Source organism: Pogona vitticeps, chromosome 6 (genome assembly GCF_051106095.1).
Source record: "Pogona vitticeps strain Pit_001003342236 chromosome 6, PviZW2.1, whole genome shotgun sequence".
Classification (NCBI taxonomy): Eukaryota; Metazoa; Chordata; class Lepidosauria; order Squamata; family Agamidae; genus Pogona; species Pogona vitticeps.
The window spans coordinates 28,594,291-28,615,228 of NC_135788.1; the positions used below are offsets into that span (position 1 = coordinate 28,594,291).

General features: G+C 36.9%; 1 protein-coding gene across 8 annotated transcripts in view; it reads left to right on the plus strand.

Annotated features, from left to right (window-relative positions):
• The window catches only part of PHF14 (PHD finger protein 14), a 177,095-nt gene that overhangs the window by 28,654 nt on the left and 127,503 nt on the right, over positions 1–20,938 (plus strand). For all 8 annotated transcript variants that reach the window (XR_012088290.2, XM_020781667.3, XM_020781680.3 and 5 more), the window contains exons 9-14: positions 939–1,209; positions 2,221–2,327; positions 3,549–3,644; positions 7,680–7,783; positions 10,404–10,535; positions 17,148–17,316. Coding sequence is in view for 7 of the 8 variants with exons in the window: in XM_020781667.3 (XP_020637326.3) it covers positions 939–1,209; positions 2,221–2,327; positions 3,549–3,644; positions 7,680–7,783; positions 10,404–10,535; positions 17,148–17,316 (879 nt within the window). In the remaining variant the exon portion in view is untranslated. The remainder of the gene's footprint in view (positions 1–938; positions 1,210–2,220; positions 2,328–3,548; positions 3,645–7,679; positions 7,784–10,403; positions 10,536–17,147; positions 17,317–20,938) is intronic.

Sequence of the window (20,938 nt, forward strand, 5' to 3'; positions counted from 1 at the left end):
GTTAGCAAGCTGGCTACAGCATTTTGAACCGACTGAAGATTCCAAAATGTCTTTGAAGGCCACATGGACCATATTACAGGAGATGTATAAAATTATGCAAAATATGGGGCAAGTCTATATAGGAAGAGGCTTTTCACCCTCTCTTACCATGTTGATTAAGAACAGCAAAGCAAAGTATTTTCTTTGCGCTGTGCATAGTTCAGCTGTGGCATTTGTTAGCCCAGAATCAGGTGATGCTGCCTAATTGGATGCCTTAAAGGGAGATGGACCAATTCATGGAGTATAAATGATCAGTGTATGAGTATGAGTGTTTGGAGTATGGATTTTTACATCAACTGTAGCCTTGTGGCACAGTAGTTAAACTCAGCCTTCCATCCTTTTGAGGTCAGTAAATTGAGCGTCCATCTCGGGAGGGAGGGGGGCAATGTGTAGCCTTCATTATTAAATTGTAACCCACCTAGCGAGTGTTTTAAGCTCTATGGGGCAGTATATAAGCAGCACACATTTCTATGAATGCCAGTTCATGAGGAATATGACTCTGTGAGAGCTACTGAATCTGTTTGCATGTGAATCTTCTGTTGGCATCTAGTTGACCACTGTGGGATCGGAATGCCTGTGTAAATAGGCCTTTGGTCCGATCCAGTGAAGCTCTCCATAAGGATTTTGAATTTCCATGATGGAATAAAAACAAAATACTGAAATAACATCATTACCAAATTGCTTTGGGAATACTGAAGACTTAAGTATATGACTTTAAAGATGTTTAAGGTCTTCTCTAAACATTATGTCTTCTTGTCATAGGTTCAGTATGGAAGCATATTATTAAACCATCATTTTGGAATATCAAAATTCATTTCCTCCCACTTAAAATATATGTGTACAGTAAAAGTATTAATATGTTCATTTGTCTGTTTTTATATGCTTTTAAAAATCTGTAGGCCCGAATTAATGCCAGACTACAACAGTATCGTGCTAAGGCAGAACTAGCACGTACCACAAGGCCACAGGCCTGGGTACCAAGAGAGAAGCTGCCACGGCCGCTCACTAGCAGCGCTTCTGCAATACGGAAGCTAATGCGCAAAGCAGAATTGATGGGAATTAGTACAGACATATTTCCAGTGGATACTTCAGATACCAGTTCCAGTGTTGATGGAAGACGAAAGCACAAACAACCAGCCCTAACTGCTGATTTTGTGAATTATTATCTTGGTAAGAGGAAAGATGTTGAAGTTTTCTTAAAGAGCTTTCAGTAGTCACCTAATAGATCCTTCTGTAAACTGGAAGGATGTCTTATATATAAAAGAGCTGGGTTATGCTAGCCAATTGTGTATCTATGCATGATCCGTGTAATCTCTTAGTTTCAGGTTTTAACAAATGTAGCAGCCATTAGTTATGCAAGTAAAAAAAATCTATATAACACTTTGAAGCAATGAGTGATATTCTATGGGAAAATGTAACAACAGCTCTTTTTTATTTATAAAATATATTACCTGCTTTTTATGATAGAAATAATCTCAAAACAGCATACAATAGTAATAAAATTCAATAAATACTATAATCTTCCAGTAAAATAGAAACAAGGGAAACCTTATGTATACTTAAATTCAATCAAAATAGGGACTAATGCAGAAAACTAATTGTTTTTGTATTATTTATTTAAACTATATTCATTTCTCCTTAAAAAGGACTCAAGGTGGCTTACAATAATTGAAATATAGTATTTAAGCTAATAATTATACAATACTAAAAGGATGAAATAAAGCATGAGGACCAAGGGTAAAGAGGGCGTGCAGTTGGATGCAGTGTTCAAGGTCTCTCATCTGCATTCTTGTACTTCTAAATCTCAAAAGTGAGATAATAACCAAACTAGATGGAGCACCAAACACTTTATTTGCATTTATCAACTCTGGTGTCTGGGTTGGCACACTTAGATAAATAATTGGCTGCTGACATATTAGAGGACGTGTATATGGGTTCCACCTCATGGTCTTTCTGACTGGATGTTGTTGTTGTTAATTAATAATAATGACGACAACAACAACAACAACCTGTATCTGTTATATTGTACTGTACCAGTCAATGTTTAAATAATTTTGATTGACTGTGCCTGGTATTTTTGAACAATGATAATATTTTGCTACTTTTTCCCTGAGCACTTCTGAGGTTATAGTAGCACTGTGAAACCAAATAAATTGTAAAGGTGCTGACTCTTCTTTTTAGAGAGAAACATGCGCATGATCCAGATCCAGGAGAATATGGCAGAACAGAAGAAAATTAAGGATAAACTGGAGAATGAACAGGAAAAACTCCATGTGGAATATAATAAGGTAAAATATATGATTGTAACAACACAGTGAATCTTGAAAGTAAAACTGAAGCATGATTAGATATAGAAACATTGATCCTTCCCCCTACCAAATCCTACATTAGATGAAATCTTAAAATCAAATATATTAGATCTTTTAACAGTTGGTAATGAATTAACTTGGTGCAAAGAGATCCTCATGCATACAGTCTGGTAGCACTCTTACCGTGCTTTCTCTAGATTTGCTCCCTATAAATGCTGAAGCAGCATCTCATTAATGCAGACCTCTGTCAGCCAGTGTATGGTAACTGCCACAGAGAATTTCTGTCTTTACCTTTCAACATAGAGTCATAACAGAGTTCGGGGGCATTTCATTCAATGCTGTACAGCATAAAACTGTTGATGGGATAGTTGCTTCTGTTGACATCAGCTCTACACACCTGCAAAGGGGGGGCTATTCATTCAATTCCATGCAGTTGCATATTGCTCACTTAGATGCCTTCTACTTCATATCACAAACCACAGACTACCACAGTATGCAAGACAGTTTTTCTCCTGTTATGCTGACATAAAGTGAAAGTCTTGGCTTGAAGTGGCTTCATTTTCGGATATTTGAGGGAAGCAGTTAATTACAGAAAAATCAGTTCCGTAATACAGAAGATATGTAGTGCAAAAATACCGAAGATTGATTGTTGTAGCTCACAAGTACGTATATACTTAAATTGTTTAAGATGAATAGAAGACAATACTATAAAAATTGAAACTGTGCAGATGTTGCTTTTTTTAAAACTTCCTTTCAAACAGAAACAAAAAACGTGTACAAGAAATAAGGAGCTAGAGAAACTTATGCGACATAGTGTGATTTTATATTTTCTCATCTTATTCAGAGTTTGCAGATGTATCACATTGAAATCTGAATTCCTTGTGCAGAAGTACATATCATGTAGTTGCAGAAAGAAATAAAGTGGAACTGTTGTGATGTTTCTTGACTGCCATTATAGCCTTATTGTCAGACAAAATTGCTTTAGGTTCTCTGTTACTAACCAGATGGATGCCCATGTTTTCTTTCTGGTATTATTGAATGGCTGATTAACTTTACTGATTTCAGTTGCATTGACATGACTGAACAATTTTTATTATTTAATTAGCTCCCTTAAACAGGTATTGTGAGTAAAGAATGCCTCCTCCTGGAAAAGAGGTGCTAAATAACATTCACAGTGGTTTTCACTTCTTTTTTTTCCAGTTGTGTGAATCTTTAGAAGAACTTCAGAACATGAATGCAAAACTTCGTAATGAAGGACAAGGAATATGGGCCGTGCTAGGCAGAATTATTGGGCAGGTTGGTTTCCCCCCATTCCTTAAGAGGCATGGTTATTGTTCCCTTTAAACATCTTGCAGATCGTATGGTTTGTAATAGATTTTTCTGTATCTGATTGTCACCTTTTGTGCCTGAAAGGATGTATTTTTTAAATTTAATAATATTTAATAAGCTACAATACAGAAACCCATAAAATAGTTATAAAGCATCAGACTCCACATAATAAACATATAAAATAATATTACTAGTTAACATAAAACATATTTTCATAAATCAGAATGAGTGGCTTGTGGATTGCTAAGAGAATCATTATGATTATTACATTATTGAATAAAAGGAAGCCAGGTTTTATGAAACTAGTCTATAGTAGAGTTCTGGTACCTCAGTTGTGAGTCAGCAGTAAGTTTTTCCGTAGATTCCCAAACATGCATTGAAATTTCTACAGCTGTCTTCCAACACTGAGCAATTGTTGTCTAGCCGCTACACACAAATAGTTACCTCTTTATGGTGTAGTGGTGCATTGGAATCTAAGAATAAATTGATACTTTGTGATAGTTGTAGAAGGGGTAGCCATGTCAGTCTGTGCAAGCAAAATAAAGAGTAAAAAAAAGACAAAAATGTGGTGGCACTTTAAAAACTGGTTCTTATGTTCTTTAATGTGAGCTTTTGTGGACAAGTCTACTTCATCAGACATAAGTGGTATTTGAAGAGCCACCACGTTTTTGTCTCTTTTTTTTTTTTACTCCTTATTTTTATTTTGTTTTCATCTATAATACTTTGTGGTGTTATATTTCTAATTTTTTCAACCCAGAAATTGTATATTCTAGGGCACTGCCACCAGGAATGATTCTGATTCTTTATTAGGGTCACTGACCAGCAGATATAATCCAATATTATTATTATATACCGTGTTTCCCCAAAAATAAGACAGGGTCTTATATTAATTTTTGATCCAAAAAGCACACATTAGGGCTTATTTTCAAGGGATTTTTTTCATGTACAACAATCTACATTTATTCAAATACAGGCATGCCATCTTCTGGTTGCTGCACAATGGTGGAGGGTGGGGCTTCACTTAACTGGGGCTTATTTTTGGGGTAGGGCTTATATTATGAGCATCCTGAAAAATCATACTAGGGCTTATTTTCAGGTTAGGTCTTATTTTCGGGGAAACGGTATATTAGTATAACACAAAAATACAATTAAAATATACAGTCTATTACAATATGACTAAATTTTATAGAATCTCCATAGTTTCACAGGATTCAGGAGATCAGTAAATCAATTCAGGAAATTTCGTACCACCTCCAATCTCATCGTCCCATATAGTGTGACATATAAAGTATATGGTGGCCAATAAACACCATTACTAAACATCAGACATTGCTTTAATTGGTGCAAGGAGGGAACAGCAACACTTCATTGCTGCCATACAAAACTTTGCCACTGCTTTAGTTTTATCAGATTTCTTGAGAGTACGAGGACAACACAAAATTGTCTGGACCTCCCTTTAAATTATTGCAGTATGGGCTGGAGGAGATCCTTCCGAATATTTCCATAGAAGGAGCTCTTTAAGAGGACATGATCAGCACTTTCAGTTTCCTCCTCATTGCAAGGGCATGCTCAATTAGCAACCGGCAAACCCTGATATATACCTTCTAGTAATTTCGACATAAGTACGTTAAACCTAGCTGACATAAAAGCTTTCCTAAATTTGGGGGTTGTTATTTTAAATAGATAATTGGGCATTCTAAATGTACTATTCCTAAATACACTAAGTTTGTCCAGACCCTCTAAATGTTCTTGGAGCTCAACATTCCGGATCCTCTTTTTCATGGCTGCCTTGGCATTAGCATGGCCCATCATTAAGTGGACACCTGGGGAGAAGCCCAACCTCAGTAATTCAGCAGATACATTCCTCTTCCAAGTTGACTGGAAGTCTGTTAATATCAAGGGTGCCAAACCTGTGGAAGCAAAAGCAAATTTCAACCAGTAATTAAACATGTGGGCCAAAGCACATGCTTTGATCACCAGGAATGTAAATAGGTACCAATTTCTTTACAGCCTCTCCACCAATTTGGGTCCAAACTTTTGTTTATATGATTCAGTTCAAAGGAGTATGCTATTAGTGTTGGTTGCACTTTGAGCCTGGAAAGATGTATTTAAGAAATCTCTGGCCTTTCTCTCAGGATAATGATTTCAGATTGAAAAATATCTAGGGATCTGCAAGCTATTACAGGGAATCTGTAGTTTAATGTTGTTCTTGCATTTGCTATCTTGTTTGGAAAAATCTTTCATTTGCCACAAACTGATTGACCTGTCTTTTATAATGAAGCTAAATCTGAAGCATAGGGAATCTAACTGCATTTCTTACTGGTTTTTCGCTAACAGGTGTAGCATTCAAACAGCAGGGTTTGTTGAGATGTATTGTTCTTCAGCCCCTTATGCATAATATGTCCATGGCTAAAAGCAGATATGTTTTTTGTTGTTGGTGGTGGTGGTTTAAATTAATAAGGCTTTCAGAAACGAAAGATCCTAGAACACAACTGATTATTTCTTGATAGTAGTAATATTTTGTTAGTTGTTAAAGGTGAATGCTGCAGCTTCTCAGTTTTTGTATTCACTGAATATTTCATGTATAAATCAGCAGAATCCAGTATTTTAATTTGATTGTATTTTTAGCTGTCTTTGAAGATGGCACAAAATGATTTACCCTCATTTAGTGCCTGTTCTTACCCTGATTTTCCCATCTTCTGTACTGTAGAAGTTATGTATGCCACTCCCTAGCTGGCTTGTTGGAAACATTGATGAATGGCAATGATTTTTTTTATCTTGGCTTTCCCAAAAGGCTTATAACTGATGTCCATTACAGTTACACAGATTTCTCATTGATGCTGATGTCTTTTACACATTGTCTCCCAATATGAAGCAAAACAAAGCAATAAATAAATAAATAAAATAAGAAGACAAAAACATTATGTTTTCATGTGAGCTTTTATTTTGTCCGAAGAAGTGGACTTGTCCATGAAGGCTCACATTAAAATACAGCATTTAGTCTTTAAGGTGCCACAACATTTTTGTCTTCTTTATTTTTATTTTTATCTTAATATAAACAAGCTATTGGCTTTTTGTGCAATTTATACTTAATCTTTTAAGATTATAAAAATAATGTTGTGTGAAACCAGACCAAGATCAGTAACGGTTTTATAAATATATTTGGTTTGTGTTGACAATCTTGAATTAACCATGCATCTAAAATATTTGATAGGTCATGCTAAACTAGCTGAGTGTATAATTTAAAAAAGTTAATGTGGGCCTTTTATACGTACAAGAATCGGTCTTCATGAATATAAGTTTGCCAGTATTTAGTTGCTCCCTTTAAAAAAAAAAAATAGAATATTCACAAATGTATTTCCTGATGCAACCATTTAATAATATTAAAAAGTAGTAGTTTCATTTGCACAGCTTGCATGACACTTTTTTCCAGTTGGTTGAACAGATGCAGGCCTACAGGGCCACTGAGAAATGACTTTGATAGATGGTTGCTGTCTGTGAAGCTAGCATACTGCAGATTAGTAGAAACCCGAAGAGAATGTCTCCTGCTTTGTGGAGTGTTTGGTCCAATAAGATAATTTTTCTAATTAACCTATGGAGCACCACTGTAGCAGGGATGCTGAGGAAAATAAACTGCCTCAATATTCTTTTGTGAAGTGTAGTGGATTTTTCTTTTTTCTTTTAACCTTCTAAACCAGCTTGTCCTTGTCTGTCTCTGTTAAAGCTTCCTCTGTTAAGGGGGAAAGTTAAAAAGCCAGGGCTTTAATGTCTCTGGCTTTCTTTTTTTCAATGAAAAATATTGGGATGCAATTTCATTTTTGGAGAAGCTTGCATTGGATCAGGATATATTCCATAGTCATTTCTACAACCTGACTAAGCAGTTTTCTCTTAATTTTTAGCAGCAGTTTGGCCAGGTTTTATGACTGATTTGTAGTAGATGAGGGGAGCAGTATATGACATACATCTCTTACCAGTGTTTTTGTATTTTTCCAAACCTGATAGAAACTGAATATACCAGCAATTCTACGTGCACCTAAGGAGAGAAAGCCAAGTAAAAAAGAAGGTGGAACCCAAAAGACCACGACACTTCCAGCAGTACTATATAGGCAAGTAGTAGCAACACACTGCAGTAGACATTGATGATAAAAAGGATAAAATGTGTATATATAGTGCAAGAGTGAATTTCAAACAACTTAGTAACATTTATTCATCCTTTCCTTTTTATTGCTAGATATCACCAATAGTGTGCTGCTTAACCTCATCAGTTTTAAATATTTCTTCCTTCATTATAACTATTTCCACGAGGAAAATATCAGTACTAGGGTTTTCTCCATCCGCTGGCAACACTTCAAAAGGAAATTCACTTTATGTCTAATATCTTCATTATTTTGTGACAGACAGCTGAGATCCTTTGAATACAGTATTAGTGCAGATCATTCAGAAAATTCTGAACAAAATTGTTGTGGATCTTTAAATCTGATCTTATTTTTTGAGAAGTCAAGATTTTATATATTAAATATACCATTTCTATCAATCACAAACAGTTTCTGGGAACATAAAATATGGCTTGTTTGATCAGACCAAAGGTCATTTTGTTCAGCAATCTGTCTCCATCAGTTGCTTGCCAGACATTCTCATGAGTGCAGTAATGAAAAACATCCCTTGCTGGCAGTTCCCAGCAATCAGAAGTATATAGCTCCTGGTCACTGAAGTACCAACTCAGTTATCATGGCTAAAAAATTTTGAATTGCTTTGACTCACTTATCCTTTCTGGATCTTCATAACCTTATATGTCTGTATTTATTTAATTTGTTTTTCTGTACCGTACTTGATCACCAAGAATATAAATTTTATATCCAGAATAGTAGCAAAGGAATATAGGAAAACAGATTTTTTAAGATCAAATAGTATAAAAGTTCTAAATCAGCAATATCTAAATTTGGTAATTTAGAATCAGTCTAGATTGAAAGCTGTCTGGATAGCTCGGTGGTTTAGGTATTTACCTGGCTATGGAGCTAGAGGTCTGTACTTCTTGTGAGTAAAGCCAGCCTCTGGCCATGGGGAAGCTGCATTGTCCCAGGCCCCAGAAGAAGGGAATGGTAACTCACTACTTAGTATTCTTTACCTGGAAAACCTTGAAAAGGGTAGCTGTAAGTCAGAATTGACTTGACAGCATGTGACTATGGTATCATATTAGAATGAAAATGAAATTACAGTTTGAAAACATCAGGATAATGAAAATCTTTTAGAACCCCTGGACAGATAAGTATAATGTAATATGAGTTCACAAAGAATATAGAGTTGATACAACCAATGGTCCTTCTGAGGGATATTCCAGAATTGCAGTGCCACCAGAGAAAAGATTATAGCTTAAAGAAGATTCTCTTTTGTAAATATGTAATGCACTGTTTCCAGTTAAATTTAATTGAAAGGGTCTTCTCTGAAAATATTAATCCAGAGACAGCATGATATGGGGTGTGGATAGGAATGCATTCTTTTTGTTATTGGACCCAAGTACAGTAATTTAGAAAATTAAAGGTGATTATCACTTTAAATTGGATCTTTAAAAGGCAATTTAAACTAGTGGTTGTCACCTGGCTTGTAAAAAATTCAACATTAATTATATACATGCAAAGGAATACTTTTTCTTGTGAATCATCTAATAGATTATTTCATTACTTGACCGAAGTATTACCTTCCTTCCTATGCGGATTTCCTTCATTCGTAATTTTATAAATTGCTGAATTAGCTCTATTGAATGTTTATTTATCTTCTATAGTAGTAGTATCTCCAAAATAATTACTATTGCTTATTGGACATTTTGCATTATTGCCTTATCCTAGAAAAAGGATCTATCACAACAGTTTTTCACTTTACGTGCTTAAAATGAACCCATTGAAATCAGAAAGTCATAAGCGACATGTTTCATTGATTTCTATTTGTTTGTGCTGAGCATAACTAAGTCTTTATCCAGCACTGAAGTTTTTGATTCTGACTGAAAATAGCTTTCTGCATTTTCTCATTTAATAATAATAATAATAATAATAATAATAATAATAATAATAATAATAATAATAATAATAATAATAATAATAATAATAATAATAATAATAATAATAACTTACATCCCCTGTAATATGCAGAGATCTTTTCATTTTCACAGATCCAGTTCAGATTGAAGGCTAATTTAGAGAAAATTTATGAATGTACAGTATTTATTTAATTTTTTCATCTTGCCTTTCTCCTTTAAAAGGACCCAGATAAGTATCTGAATTTTAAAGATTTCATCTACAGATCCTTTAAAGTCCTTAATAGCTAATTAGGTATTTAAATTCAGATCTCCCAAGTCTTAGGATTGTTGGATTTCACACCAAACTGACTTGTTGGGCACGTAATGTCAGATGCAAAGACATATATGAGAAGTCATAAATACCCAAAAGCCAATAGGGGAAAACATTGATTTGGATCCACTTACGCAATAGGACTTCCCTTTCCCTTCTATCCTGCAATATCTTCTGACCCTCCAAAAGCTTCTTCTGGGAGTCAAGAATCTCTCTAAAACAGGACAGGATAATCAGAAAGAAATGAGGAACACCATTTAGACAAGCAGAAATGGCTTCTGCTTTCTCAAGAGGTTCTGTAAATCCCATTCCATGTAAATATTGAAATGAATCAGTAAGGTCTGTGCATTATTTCATATGAAACTTTCCTCCTGTATTTCCCAAGTTGTGGGATTTGCAAGAAGAACCATGATCAACACCTCCTTTTGCTGTGTGATACTTGTAAACTCCATTATCATCTTGGATGTCTGGATCCTCCACTGTCACGGATGCCAAGGAAGACTAAAAACAGTTACTGGTAAGAATATTATATATGCATTATACTACTTATTAAAACTTTTTTAAAAAAAGAATCTGCAAGTATGAGGACCTGCATCTTTAGGGAAGGGAAGATTATCTTAGCTTGTTCTGTATTTTTTTGACCTTTTTAAATGTGTATTTGATTTTGATATCAGTGCTTGCTTTTATACATTCTTCAAACAAATTTCTCTTTGGCTTCTTTTCTTTTATTGTGTTGATTTTTAAAAAAAACAATTCTTCACAAGTTTGCTATTGACTATTGCAAATGCATCATACGCTTACTGTACGTTCTTGGAAGTAAATTAAACATTCTGCCTTTTGTCTGATTGAGAGAAACAGCACTTAGCACAACCATACTTAATGTTACAAAGGTTCTTGCATTTAAAAGGGCTGCAGTGTGCATTATATTAAAGTTCTGCCTATTCTGACAGTTGGACCCTAACTTAAAAATCTCAATGTGAGGGAGCAGTGTTGTGTCTGCAATTGTTCTAAGACTTTGGCATCATTATTTAAGACTGCTATATAGCCTATAAAAAGGATTATAAAGTTTTACTTGACTGCGATTTTATTGATGTAAGTAGTGTTTTGCCATATTCCTATTAGCCATCAAATAATTCTGAGTTGACCGCAAGCAGGTTGCAAAATGTCTTTAAGTCAAACACCCAAATTTTGCATTATTCTTTCCCTTTTTGTTGGGGGAGGTTCCATATAACCAGTGTTGTACAATAAAGACACACTTATGCCAAAAATCAGTAGTAAAAAATGCCAAAAATGGCTTGCAGTTTTACTTGGACAAACTGTTTTGTAGATTAGATTAGCAATACAAGGAAACAGTTTTTTCTCCAGAACTGCAGGATGAGTGTTTTTCCCAAGCCTTTTTGTGGCTGACATGCTTTGAAGAATCTTTTGAATTTTGTCAGTTACAGTACACTTCCTGGTTAATGACCAAAATTATTATTATTATTATTATTATTATTATTATTATTATTATTATTATTATTATTATTATTATTATTATTATTATTATTATTATTATTATTATTATTATTATTATTATTATTATTATTATTATTATTATTATTATTATTATTATTATCATCATCATCATCATCATCATCATCATTATTATTATTATCATTATTATCATCATCATCATCATCATCATCATCATCATCATCATGTTACTAACGTTGCCTGATATTAGCAATCATATTGTCACTAAAACATTCACTCCCTGTGTTTAACGTTATTGCACTATAGAATGATTGGGAGAGGGGCGGGGACAAGATCAGGCTGTGCTACCAGAGAAATTGAGCTAATATGCGAAATAATGTTATTACCAGTGACTTCCATATTCTGTATGGAATAAGGCAAATGACCTGCTGTCTAGGACATTTGGCAGTGGACCCGCACACCGATATTGTCAAGAACAGATGGCACATCTTTACTCTTTCCCACTAATAAACATGAGTATTCACTAAGTAACGTACTTCAGTTGAGCACGCCATTAGGATGAAGGCTTCTTACTCCTACAGAGGAGTGTCGCCTTCCTTGTATGGGAATGCACTGTGTATCTATGTAACATATGCACTCTCCTTCTGTAGTAAGGTAAAGGTTCCCCATTTAGTTCAGTTGTGTCCGACTCCAGGGCTCAGTGCTCATCCTCATTTCCAAGCCATAGAGCCAGTGTTTGTCTGAAGACAGTTTCCATGGTCACGTGGCCAGCACGACTAGACAGGGAACACTGCTACCTTCCCACCAAGGTGGTACCTATTTATGTACTTGCATTTTTACATGCTTTCGAACTGCTAGGTTGGCAGGAGCTGGGACAAGCAATGGGAGCTCACTCCGTCACGTGGACTCGATCTTACGACTGCTGGTCTTCTGACCTTGCAGCACAGAGGCCTCTGTGGTTTAACCCGCAGCACCATCACATCCATTTTCCTTCTGTAGTAGTACCATGTAATAGACAAGATTATTTTATACTGTATCCTAAATGTTCACTGTGATAGGAAGTTAATTTTTTCCATCTGTGTGTCTTCTATCAAAGTTACAGTTATCTTTAGAAATAATAAAATAAACATTGTGTGCAATATCTGTACAGTGGCGCCGCAACTTATGAACGTCCCTACTTATGACCATTTTGATTTGCGACCAGCTCCGGCTGCAAAATTTTGCTTCTACTTGTGACTGGAGCTTCAACTTACTAACAGAAAAAGACAGAGAAAAAAGGCAGGAAATTCAAATTTCTAACTGTAGGTGGTGACGAGACTGCTTCTTTGTAGCTCTTTCACTCATCAGTTACAGAGTGTGCATCAGAGAAGGCTTGGGACTGCCTCGCTTCTGCTCCTGAGTGAGCGTGTATGTGTATTTGCAGGGAGGCTTCGGGCTGCCTGGTAAAGTTTGGCAGCCAGACTCCTTAGTGGAGTGAGGAAATATCAGCATATCTCCCACTCTGGCTGCTTTGCATTGGCTGCCCATTTGGTTCTGCATTGACTTCAAAGTTTTAATGCTTACGTATAAAGCCCTAAACGGTTTAGGGCCTGGATATTTGACGGAAAATCTACCCGTATTACCCGATCGAGTCAGGAGGTGAGGCTGAGGAGCCTGACACCAAGGGAAGCCCGGAAGGAAAAAACAAGAAATCGGGCCATCAGGGCGGTAGCTCCTCGCCTCTGGAATAACCTTCCTCCAGAGATTTGTGTGGCCCCTTCGCTGGGCATCTTTAAAAACCAACTGAAAATTTGGATGTTTATGCAGGCCTTCCCTCCAGCTAATGCTTGATTTCTTTTTTTTTTCTTATACTTTTTATTTTTTTTCCCTTTTTTAAAATCTTGAATAACTTGTCTATTGATGTTTAAAATTTTTGTTATATTTTATATGTGGTTATATATGTTGGTAGCCGCCTAGAGTGGTCATTCGACTAGATAAGCGGGGTATAAATGCAAACAAACAAACAAACAAACAAACAAACAAACAAACAAATAAATAAATAAATAAATAAATAAATAAATGGTGCTGTTTTCTGCTTTTTAAAAATTGTTCTGGGTGTTTTTGCAGTGTGGCTTTGGGCTTGGGGGGTTATGTTTCTGTGCTGTGATGGGTCTTGGGGGGGTTGTTCGTTTTTTGGGTTCCCCACATTTCCGATGGGTCTTGGGGGTTCTTGTTGCTTTTTGGTGTTTTTTCCCATTTCTGATGGGTCTTGGGGGGTTTGTTTTTTGGTTTTTCCCCCTATTTCCGATGGGTCTTGGAGGGTTTGTTTGTTTTTTGGATTTCCCCCATTTCCAATGGGTCGTGGGGGGGTTGGTTGCTTTTTGAGGTTTTTTTGCCCATTTCCAATGGGTCCTGCATACTTCCCTTGCTTTTTCCTTTGCTCTCTTTGCATTTCTGATCTGCTCTGTTTGTTTTCTGTGCATTTCCAATGGGTCTTGCACGCTTGATTGCTTTTCTCTCCCCCCCCCCTTTGGCTGGAAGGGATTAATCACGTTTCCAATGAGTCTTGCAGTGATTTTTTGTGCGTTTTTTCTTTGGCTGGAACGGATTAATCACATTTCAGTGCATTCATATGGGAAATGGTGCTTTGACTTACAACCATTTCGAGTTACGCCCATCTTCTGGAACGGATTATGTTCGTAAGTTGAGGCACCACTATATATTTGTTATTATCTCAACATGTCCTCATCTCATGCCTTTCCTTTTCTGTCACTTGGTACTTCTGCAAAGCTAATTAGGATTGGGGGTGGGGCATAATTGAGGATAATGCAGCATTTTTATGATCAGGTATTCCCACCACCACTGCCATTCTTGGTACTCTTGAGAGTGGGGTTTCTAAGAGGTGCACAGCTGGCTGCTCCTCTCACTCTCCCAGAGTGTTCCCACAGCAAAGATAGACACAAAGCTGGGCAGGTGTGAGTATATGTAGGCCCAACATGAATGCATGTGTCCATGAGCGCGCACACCCCTAATTTTGTGCCCCTCCTTCATTGGGTGGTTAGAAATTAAAAGAGGTAACTTTACAATTAGTTTAGAACTAGCTCCCTTAAGTTGTTTCTAGTACAATTACATTTCTAAGGTTGCAGTCCTGTATGTGCTTGCATAGAAGCAAGCTTCACTGAATTCAGTGGATATTCTTTTTTGAATAAGTATACACAAGATTGCGCTGGACATGACAATTTATGTTTTTGCTTGCACTGCTTAAAATGTATTGGCCAGGATCCAATGGTATACAGTGGTGCCTCGCAAGATGAAATTAATCCGTTCCACGGTTAATGCTGTCTAGCGAAAACTTTGTCTTGCGAAGCGAGTTTTCCCATAGGAATGCATTGAAATTTAACCAATGCATTTCTTTGTGGGGGGGGGGAAGTCAGAAACAAACAAAAATTAAAATAAAGTCACTTACCAGGTACTGTAGACTGAGCCCGGCTCCTCACAGTGCCTTGGTAGCCCCGAAAAGCTGGAAAAAGAGCGCCAAACAACTGAGAGCCCGGACCCAGCAGGGAGGCGGCAGCCATTTTGTGCTCTTCTCTGCTCCCACCCACCCCTGCCTCACAGCTGATTGGCACTGGTTCTTAGAAGCTTCCCTGGGTTTGCCCAGCACCGGAAAAGAGCTGGAAATAAAAAATTGTGCTTTCCCCCTGCCCCCGGGGAAGCCTCTGAAAGCGGCGATTAGGGGAGGCAACACCTGAAAATCTACTCCAAATAATCTTGAGGCTACGTGCAGCTGTCGGGGTAGAGGGTAGGGTACAATTTGAGATTGCCTTCTCCTGGTTCCATTGATGGAGCTACTTCCATCAGCAGCAGTACACATTTGAGCCTGGAGGTAAATCAGGTAAAATGGACTTTCAGTGATCAAAATAAATTCTGTAGTAACTTGGTAGTTTTATTTTGCTTTTTAATGATATTGAAAAGGTTCCTTCAAAGTTATCAGATTAATAGGACATGAACTACACATCTCAGTGGTAGTAGGTCAGAGGGACAGCAAGGTCTTTCTTTCAAAAAGCTGCCATGTCTTTGCTATGAATTTCATGCTTCAGCTACACTTCTGATCACAAACTTAGCTTTCACTTTTAATTTAGCTCGGGTATATTCAGAGGGATAGGATTATAACAGAGAAATGGAGCCTTATTGATTGCTTCCTTTTCATCTTTAGATGTGTCTTTGTAAATTCTTTTCAAGATCAGGAGAAAGGATATGGAATAAGACCCTTATAAATGTGAAGTTCAACGAAACAATCTCCCTGCTGTTTGTGGTATACTTGCTATTTCAGATACTTCTCCCATTAACCCTTGGAATATCTACTCTGCTCTGAATAGTGTGCATGCAATCCTAAGTCGCCCTCACTTCATCCAAATTTTATAGTCAGTGGAATTTGGTTTGAAGTTAACAATGATGGTGGTTGGTGACAGTTCACAAAGTGAGCTTATGTAGTTCATTTCCTAACTGGATGTCTGTGATAGAAGATTCTGTATATATTTATAATAATAACAGTCCTGTAGTGAAAGAAAATGAAAATATCTAAATTTATAACTGAACAAAATATGTGCAGCAAACTGTAGGAATTTGTTGTTATCACCCCATGAGTACAGAATTTGGTGTCTCATTAAGAAATACTTTAGTTAATGGATACATTATGTGCTAGGTATATAAGATGCCTGAGCCTACCTACAAAAGATACAATATCAGTGTCTGCTGAAGATGTCCTTATACACAAACATTATTTGATTAGCCTTGTTAAACCTCCTCTACAGTTCTAATAAAAAGTGTTTCAAAAACATTTCTGCATGAGTTGTTAATTTTTCTGAAATACACTAGGAAATGTTTGTTCATCAAAGTGTTTTTGATAACCACTCTCTCCCCATTTTTTTCAGCAAGCTTTGGATTTATGTTGAATGGCCTCTTATGAAATCTTTTTATTTAACCATATGTCTGTATGAATTGGGATTTAGTCACTCACCATTTTTGAAATGATTGACTCCCCCAAACTCTTTCCCAGCTAGAAATCTTTCTCTCAGAGAAAAAAGCATACTCAGCATGTGATGTCACTGACAAAAATTAGAAGAAAAGAAACTTATGAAACTGGAGAGTGTATATATTTTCTGGAGACTATAGGCTACATCCAGTTGCTAGTCCAAACTAGCATTGAATTTATATAAATATACATTTAATATATATTTTTGTCATTTGACAGCTGTTTTGTGGGATCTTCTCCAGCTGGGGCTGGAAGCTAGTGTTTGACTAGTATTATGGGCAAAACTGTTTCATAAGTATGTCATGTTCTGAATGTGAAAAAGCACAAGAAAGATGTTGAGCTACAAATGAATGGTTGCTGTTCTCTTTCCATGCTGCACTTTTCCCAAATAACTACCCCTCCAAAATGCCTCTGTACAACTTTCTTTTTAAACCTGAGAGTGAAGGAATAGTTTGTAGTGTCATGGGTGACAAGAAACCAAAAACGTCCTGTTACATACTGAAATCTACCTTTCTGTGTTTGAGGGTTCTTTCATATTATAAAAAAAATACCCTTTTAAGTGCTTTTAACTTATTTTTCAACTTGCACATTCTTTTCTTCTTGGAATCTTTTATCTTCAGTTTCAATTTTTTTTCTTCCTAGGCAGTGTTCAGAGTGCGACCAAGCTGGTAGTAGTGACATGGAAACAGACATTGCCATGGAAACTTTGCCAGATGGAACCAAGCGATCAAGGAGACAGATTAAGGAACCAGTGAAATTTGTTCCACAGGATGTACCCCCAGAACCAAAGAAGATGCCTATCAGAAACACGGTAAATAGCACAAAACTACACACATTACAGTCTCTTACTTTAAAGCGAACATTTTAAAAGTGCCAGATTCCTTCGTATAGCAGTATAAAATGAACAGGATACGTTCTAGTTTTCTTAAGAAATGTTAAGCACATTATAGATATCTGCGGTTTGCTTTAACAGTGAATGATGAAATACGTTTCTGTTTGTCCCCTATAGGATTGTTTCACATATCCTTTAGTATTCTGCCGTTTTCTTTTTGTGCAGATAAGCATAACATAATTTAAATCTTTCAGCTTATGAAACTATTGCCTGTAAATTTGAGCAGTAAGAATTAAATAGCATTTTCCTATTGCATGTCCAAACTTCCTCTCTCCAGGTAGAGATACACTTTGATAGGTGAACGCTTTCAGACAGAGTTCCCTACTGTGCATTCTGGCATGGCAAGAGGCAAGGTTACACATCAGAACTATGCTATGGGAACATGTTCTCTTCTCAGTATTTGGCTTGAAAGTTAATCTCTTACTCCAATTAATGTGGAAAGCTTTTAGGAATCCTTTTTGCTGACAAAATGTTTTTATGCTTTAATTTGATTTAGCTGAGTCTTTTCTGTCTCTGCTTCTTCTCTGAAGAAACAGATTGCTTCAGGTATTGGTAGAAACATTTCTTGAGAATGATTTTAGGAGGATATTTTCCTTCTGCTCTCCCAATTGATGACCTTTTTGCTTGAACCTTAGTATTTTAGGAAGCAGATATTTTTCTCTCTCTGTAAAGTTCAGTTGCCTGACAGTTCCAAACTTTATTCCGATCCTCAGAAGCAAAGTGCAAGAGAGAGTTTTTAAATTTATCCAGTAATTTTGTCTTGTGGCAACATGATATGTATGTTGTAACTAATCGATTTTTAATGAGGTCTTGCTGCTGTTCCTTGTCAAAGTTAGACAACAAACTTGAGTCACTTAAATCCCTCATTCTAGGATACTTGTGTGGTTTGCTGCCTTGACAAGATTAACCTTCTCTTGTAGACTGTGGCCTGCTGTGGGTGATTAAGTGCTATTTTATAGAAAATGTTCTCTGTGTAATGCTGTCTTATAGTGCCTTTATTAGTGCATGACAGCATGTTGTGTTACAGTTTTAGAAGGGGGAATTCTGTACAAGAAGAAGCTATTCACATTTGCATCTTCAAAAACACGTACAAAGAACTGCGATTCAGGAGCACATTTTGTTAGCTTAAATAATAATATTTATGAATATTTTCAGAAATGTCAACCAATGATTAACACTTTTCAATGGATGAGATGTTAAATGAATTTAAATAAAATCATAGAATCATGAAATAAGTTGGAAGGGGCCTGTAAGGCCATCGAGTCTAACCCCCTGCTCGTTGGAGAAATCCAAATCAAAGCAGACCTGACAGATAGGGCAAATGAGATAGATAAATCCACATTTCACCCATGACCACAGCATATTTGCTAACGGTTATTTTATCACAATATGTGGTTCCTCGCTTTAGTCTCCCCTCACCTGTCTACTGTCCCTCATGCTAGAAATAACAAAAGAGATAGATTTTGTGGAGTTATGAGAAGCACACTTGAACAGTAGATGCTTCTGTGGTACTTTCTCCATCTTTTGTTCTTAGAAAAATATATTTTTTTAAAAAGAGTGCTACACCATTCCTTGACTACATAGGAGTTTGGCCAGATTGCAATTTACCTAGGGTAACTGCAGCATGTTCCTGATTAGCAGATTCAATAAAAGTCCTTGGCTTAATTTTAATTTCTGTTGTGTGGTAAATTGCTAGAATGGAATTACATGGAATAGGGTCCAGAATAACTGAGTCACACTAATGTCCCTTTAAAACCAACAGGACTTGTGTTAGTAATACAGTGGGATCTTGACTTAAGAACGGCTTGAGTTAAGAACATTTTGACTTAAGAACCACTCTCATAGGAAAATATTGACTTGACTTACATACTTAGATTTGAGTTAAGAACTGAAAAAAAAACCACCTGGGAGGCAGGGAAAGTGCAAAATTTGAACTTTCAGTTAACTGTTGTCCAGTGAAAAGGGTGCCTGTCTGCTTCCTCACTCTTCCCAGCGTTTAGAGAGTGGATTGGGAGACAGTCTTCAGACTGCCTGGTACTGTACTGCCTGGACTGTATTTTCCCTGCCTTCCCTGAACCTTTTATGACCTAAGAAAAAAAGAAACAAAATATCCCCCTCTAGTGGTCGAAGGCGGAATAGCAGCTTCCCATTAGTTTCTATGGACGGAAAAGAGCAGATACGGATTAAATGGTTTTCAGTGCATTCCTATGGGAAATGCAGATTTGACCTGAGAACTTTTTGACTTGAGGACCGCCTTCTAATACGGATTAAGTTCTCAAGTCAAGACCCCACTGTAACTGACTTTTCACAATACTGTAGTTTCAATTGAACAGAAATGTAATTAACTTTGTATTATTGTTTTTATTCTGTTATACTGGCAATTCTTTATACAAATTGTATATAAATCAGTTCTGTTTTCGGTCTGTTTTCCCTTTCAGTATGTTAGACTAGATTGACAATAAATTAATCATGCCTTTAGTCAAGATGTGGGCCATCGTTTTGCTCAAGAGCTACTCACTGCTTGCACTTGTTAGTACTCACTCAATCACCCTTTTGTACATTCGTCGCCTCCTATCCCACACATTCACTTACCTTCCATTTATCTTTCCATGCATATTCAGCAGGGAAAGATTTTTCTTCGAGATTAACACTGAAGGAAAGTGAGCTGCCAGAGCAGGAATGGACAGATTTATTCTCCTTCATAGTCTCTGTAGACCATATTTTATCTTCATGGATAGAATCACCTTGCTTCTTTGGGAATGTCAAGCCCCTACCCTGTCCATTGTTGTTTTGTGCATGTGAAAAGCCAAAGAGGATATTTCTGCTCTTACATGAGCAAGCACCTGTTGTCTCCACTGTATCTCTCCCTGCCCTGTACAATTCTAATAGCTACCCCCCGACCCCCCTCACAACTCTCCTTCTCATGAAAATACATCCCTTCTTAAGCAAAGACCCTAAATTAAAAATTCTTCCTCAAGTACATAGAAGAGTGCTCACTATAACTGGCAAGAAAATGAGAGTTAATATGCAGGCAGAGGGGACAATTAAGGGAAGGTAACAATGTACAGTGGTGCCTCGCTAGACGATTGCCTCACAAGACAATTAATCCGCAAGATGATTAGTTTTTGCGATCATTTTTGTGCTTCGTAAGACAATGTTTTCTATGGACGATTTTTGCAAGATGGTGATTCTTCATCGTGGTCTTCTGTGAATGCACACAAAGGGTTAATACCAGCGCCAGCGTTGGGCCTCTCGGAACATTTTCTAGCTGCAAGAGAAAAGTAACAATGTTTAGGACTACCCCTACTGCGCACGCCCAGCCTAACCGTCCCTCAGTTCCATTTTTCCGCCTAGCGGTTTGGAGCCTCTCGTCTTAGCTGCGTTATTGCGATCTATTTGATTCTTTGGTTTTGACCTAAGCTTCGCTCACGGACTACCCTAGCGCTTTTTCCCTTCAACTTGACGACTCGGTGTATTTTTTTGGCTTTACTCGGACTGATTTCGGACTGCTCTGCCTTATCCCTTGGACTTGTCGCTTCGG